Source organism: Manduca sexta, chromosome 28 (assembly GCF_014839805.1).
Source record: "Manduca sexta isolate Smith_Timp_Sample1 chromosome 28, JHU_Msex_v1.0, whole genome shotgun sequence".
Lineage (NCBI taxonomy): Eukaryota > Metazoa > Arthropoda > Insecta > Lepidoptera > Sphingidae > Manduca > Manduca sexta.
In genome coordinates this window covers 9,865,501-9,871,500 of record NC_051142.1, presented here as the reverse complement: position 1 = coordinate 9,871,500, position 6,000 = coordinate 9,865,501, and the positions used below count along the sequence as shown (strand labels likewise).

The 6,000-nt window shown below is 30.7% G+C and overlaps 1 protein-coding gene across 1 annotated transcript; it reads right to left on the bottom strand.

The window, feature by feature from the left end:
- Positions 1-326: 326 nt before the first annotated feature.
- LOC115445117 (cyclin-C) lies at positions 327-3,393 on the bottom strand. The gene is made up of 3 exons (XM_030171220.2): positions 2,637-3,393; positions 1,909-2,001; positions 327-1,691 (listed from the first exon to the last, which is right to left on the bottom strand). Exons 1-3 carry the CDS (start codon positions 3,225-3,227, stop codon positions 1,569-1,571), a joined length of 807 nt encoding a protein of 268 aa, XP_030027080.1. The 5' UTR covers positions 3,228-3,393; the 3' UTR covers positions 327-1,568.
- Between the last annotated feature and the right edge of the window lie 2,607 nt (positions 3,394-6,000).

Genomic DNA, 6,000 nt, shown 5'->3' with positions numbered 1-6,000 from the left:
ATCTTCGATACGGTTCCAAAAAAATATTTTGTAAGCATGTCAAAAAGTCTGTTCTGATTTGCCCATTTCTACGGTGAATTCACAAAAGCGATTGGGATAGTTTATTGAAAATAGCGGATGGTTTGCAGAGTATCCAATACCCGGCGCAAACTGTGGCGCTTTTCGTAGAGCCGGTAAACGTGTGAGTTAGGATCTGCATCCTAACCATACCTGCGTATGGCCTATGTTCTGCAGTGTGTGCACACGTTAAATGAAGCGGGATTTTATGCCGAAGGCACTCTGTAAGAGATACCGTTAATTTTATGGAGATATAAAAAAGGAGGCGATTGTACTCAAAAGATTTATTGTAATCATAATACATACTTATGACAAACAGAACGCAGTTTACTCCTTATACATATTAAAATAGATATGCTAGAAAATTAAATACTGAGTATGTACAAGTAAGTTTAATTATGTTTAATTAGAAACAAGTCATGGGACCAAGGAATATAAAAGCTAAAAGCCGTCACAAGGTAATAAAAAAATTACATTTGAATTTTAATTACCACTTACTAAAGTCTGAACTTATGTAAACCAGATTTTGAATAGATAGAAACCCATTTATGTTGTTTCCTGAGTCAATCATTTATGCTTAATAAAATTACAAGTTAAACTAAATTATTTCATTGATATAATACTAACAACATTTACAACAAATTCATCGCCCTTATTAATTCTTGATAGTGATATACAGATTAGTATACATAGATATATTTTTAAGGGTCAATTCAGTGATTCTAAACATATAAGTAATAATGTCCAGCATCGATTAAATAATCAAACCGCGCAGAAACGTATCGCATTTATTTTACAAGCTATCATTTTTATTTGAGGTAAGCTGACTTAGCGCGCTGCGTCGCGTTTCTAATGAACGCAATTTCATAGCATAGCACGCTAATTAAAGTCCGTCGATTTTCTGACTCGGCGCGCCTTTTCGATACAGAGCATAGCAACCGAATGGAGGGAAGAAATAAAAAATGCGATTTCTAATACATTATCAAACACATAAAAAAATATTGTACATGCTGCTTGCACGCCAACTTCGTAAGGTATAAAACAATTATAAATATATTAATTATGTGGTACAAATATAGGTTTCCATCTTGTGGAGTGGACAAATATTTCAATTTAGTATAATATTTAAAAAAAATATTGAATGTTAACTTAGATGTTTTTTTAATTAATCTATGTATAAAAATACAATTATTGTAACATATTAGTAGAAAAATATGATTAATTTAATTTAGGCTGTAAGTTTTAATCTTAATAGTAACATGTTTGGACATCATTAAATGACAGAAATCAGGCTATGGGAACCAGAGTGGACAAATGACAATAAAATGCTACTAGAATGAAAACCACTGTCTCTATTTTAATAATCCCTTTTAAATACATAAACAGTAGCCATACTATTGTGATAGTTAGACCGCTTTGGTTCTTTTGGTCCAAAATACCATCTATAGGTTTAATACTATCAGAACAGTTTTTGAACTTAGGTTGTTAATTTAAAATAAATAAATACACTATTATCTTTGAGGTGCAGGTTTTGGTTTAGGCATTTTCGTCAAAAGTGCTTGTATTTCTTTCTTCTCATCATAACTTTTCCACATTTCATACAAATTTATTATTGCTCTAACAATTTCTTGAATCTGAAAAATAAATTAATTTTAATGCTAACAGCAAAGATTATTAAGAATTTTATTCTATAAAAAAAATAAAAATATTTAAAAGAAATAGTCTACATCTAATAAAATATCATGAAATTTTGAAACTTCATATGAAATTATATGCAAAAATTGAATTCTTTAGATATGATTGTTAAGCATTACTACTATAAGTATAAGGGACCCAAAAGTGTTATCATACCTTGTCCATGTCAACATTGAGCTCTGCAAACCATGGTTTCAGATTCTCTTTACCAAGCATTACACATGCTATGTGTAAAGCACCTATTGCTATCTGTAAAAAAAAATACTAAATAATAAAAATCAGATTTATTTTAGAATTTTGAATTTAATTCTATAAATTGGATCTACTTATCTTTCAGGAAATCATTTTTATAATACTGATATTAATAATAAAAAAATATGTAATAAGATGACTCAATAAAGATCATAGGAACACACTGGATGCAGGCCATTTTCGACAGTTCCATCTGGAATTCTTTGGAAGGCCTTTGTTAAGCAGTGGACCTTTTGTGCTTGATGGTGATGGTAATTGTTATACTTTCCTTTAAAAACTAAAGTATGGGTATATTTACTATAAATTTTCTACAAACAATTCCAATATCTGAGAGGCAATGAAAAATATATTATGACATTAATGTCATGACATTGGCAGGCAGATAAGATACCCTACTGCTATTTTACAGTAAAGCTTTTATTTCATTATTATTCATAATTCATTTCATTTAATTTGCATTACAGAGGTGCAAGGAACAGGGAATTTACAATAAATGCAAGTCAGGTATAATAATGACATATTTCTATTTAAAATTTATGTGGCTTTCTCCTTAATGACATGTTATTTAGAAAATAACCTCAATAATAGTTGGTATGTCACAAATAAAGGTGATATTTAAATAACACACAAACCTGATATGGTGGGTATAACAAGCTAACATCAGTCCTTAGTGAATCATTCACAATTCTCCAAGCATATGTGAGGAGTTGATCGTCTTGACCAATATCTTGCACAAACAGGAGTAGTGGCCTATAAGGCTGATACACTATCAAACAGCAATCAAGATTCTCCAATAAATAGAATTCGCATTCTAGTATATGGTTCGTCCTATACGGAAATTCCTGTTGGCCGTATGCATAGCTAAATTTGTTCTTTATTACAGTTTGGCATGTTGTGATCAGTCTGGAATTGGATATCACACCAAACTCTTCTACTTTCGACGCTAAAAACACACATGTAGGCGCTAACAGCAAGGGATCTATACATTTTAATGAATTTCTCGCGTAAAATCTCTTAAAGTACACAGTGGCAGTTGCGATCACTTGTTGACGTAGTTTGAGCTGTTCGCCTAAGACTTGTATAATACTCGCAAAGAAGTTGAATATTTTCTGATATTCTTCTTCAGTCAAAAAATTTAAATCGTGTTGGCGATCTCGTATAAGATCCTGTTTGTCTAATATCCATTGCTGATGATGCGAACTTTGCCAAAAATTACCAGCCATTATTTATTGTTAGTGCTACAATTATTAGTTTCCATAAGCATATAAAATTTCATCCAAGGCCAATTGGTACAACAATAATAATTCTTCCTTTTTAAAAATGGCTCCATACAAGAACTCACAATTCTCAAAACAAGAAAGTAGATTTTGAAGTAGATATTGGGATTGGGAATTGACAAACTGACAATTGACATAATTGACAAAGACAATTGCATTTTTTTTTGTTTTGAAATAAAGCCGCGCTAAGACATTCGGAATGCAGTTCAGAAAACGGATATCATACTCCAATTCTATTTTTATTAGCCGCGAACGCAAAATATAAACAAGGATTGTTACAAATATCGATGTTTAATGATAAATATTTAATATAGATATTTTAACGATATCGATCACATACATTCCCATGCTAGCCTTTCACAGGAATGTTACTATCAAAGACAAACAGTATAGTTAGTCATAGACCGGACATCAGAACCAAATTTGTATTCTAGAATTGATTACCCATTGGTAATAAGTCGCTTTTATAATATTTGTTTTATACAATTTTGTCTTAGATCATTTCAGAAAGTTACATAAATTATTAAAAGCCCCATCTGTTATCAAAAAGCTTTACTATTTCTGAGCAGTGATCTAGTGATGTAAGATTAATCGATTTGTGTTATCGATAATTTTTTCTCATACTGAAATAATTATCTACAAAAACAAAAGTCTTCTGTTTACTTTATTACGAATAAATTTTTTACACTAATACCTTTTAAATAAATAATATGTATACTTAACTATGCGTTTAACATGAAAAATGGGTTCGCTTGGCTAATGCAATTATTCTGTAGACAAAAATAGCCGGACCATGTCTACTGTCCAATATATATATTACTTATATAATAATATATAAATAATAAAAAAAACTTTCAACAAGAATTATATATATAACTTTCAACAAGGTAATTGAATGATACACTCAACAAAAACTGGGTTACATTTATTTATTAAATGTTGTCATATATAATACAACAGTCTTTGTTCGCGGATTCATCCACGTGAAAAAGTTTCCTTGGATTAAAGTCCCGCTATATATTTTACCGGAAAAAGATAGTAGGTAGCCTATGTCTTGCCATCAATCCGAAATTCATTGAGTAGTTTTAGAGTTTATCGCCTTCATACAGGCATACAGATGCGGCGGGGACTTATTTTTATAATATACTTAGTTACTTCTTTTTTTTTTAATTTTTAAGAGGAATAATTCCTTCAAACTGAATTTGCACTTAGACTCACGTTTTTATATTATGAGCGCCACTCCATACACAACCAAAAGCATCAATATTGACACCATACTAAAATCGTTTTGAATGGATTACAGTTAAATTTAGTTGAACACAATGAATGTTCGGAACACCAAGTCTAGTAAGTAGTATATATATCGATGCTCAGAAATAATACATTTTTCCCGGTTTGCAACATTTTTCATTGATGCCTTCCTCTATAAATGGGCTATCAAACATTAAAAGATTTTTTAATTCGCACCAGTAGTTCCTGAAATTAGCTTGTTCACACAAACAAAGAAACTCTTCAAATTTATATAATAGTTTATATATTGACAAAGACCGAAAAGGATTAAAATCAAACTACTTATATCACAAAGTAAGTAATGTAGAACCTAAGACGTAAGAAGAATATATCCTCATTTTTAACGAGAATGTCGTTGATAATTAAAATATTTAAAGTGGTGCAGATAAAATCAAATTCTTCTTGTAAAATTGAAAAAGTAAAAATGACATGTTTCACTAGGCACACACATTTTAAAAAATGTGACAAAGGATTGAAACAATTGTGAGCATTGAAGAAATCAGAACAAACTGGAGACATAGAGGGTTAAATCAGAACTGTAGGAAATATTCAATCAATTAGTACCTATTAAGTACACCAGGTTTTTATAGAAAATCCATGGTCATATGTGGCCTATGCCATTAAAATTACCATTTCACGGGCTCACCATTTTATGTTATATTTTTTAACCAACTCTACCTACTGTCTAATGTACTGGATTTTTTGCACAATGATTGGAATATAATAAGGTACACTATGCCGGCATAATGTACATTATGCCGGATCATTTTAATTTTTGTCGCAAAATAAGCAAACGGCCATTAAAATCATGATTTTTATAGTACCCACATCGACTATAGTTTATATACAACCTAAATAACACAATTTTCAAATTTAAGTAATAATTCTAAACGCCGCGACGTGTCGAGCCTCTGAAAGCGTCAGTCGCAAATACACTAGTTCCGTACGGCTCTGTTGTCGGTGATCGTAAGGGACAGTGTAATTTTCATAAGAATTTCACATGATACCGGTAAGTTAATTGAATATAAACTTGTGAAATGATTGATTAGTAGTTATCAACAGAGTGTTTTATAGCTAATTCGAGTTATTATAAAGCATATTTTTTAGCGAAATTGTCATATTTCTGACTACGGTCATAATGTGCAAAGAATTAAGGCGGTGAACAATATTGCGTACGTATGCCGCAATACTGGCAAATCAGTCCGAAATAGTTTTGTTTTTTATTTCAGACTGGTGTTAAGTTTCTTTATAAATTTAATATCAAGAAATTTAATGGTGAAGGCAGATTATTGTGAGGTAATAACGGTACTTATATGTTTCTTTTTTGTTTTACCTCTTATAATCGAGTTTGAAATTATTACTAATCATGTCAAATTAACGGATTGGCGTAGTACGCCATCAACTTTAAATTAATGTTATTATATAAAAC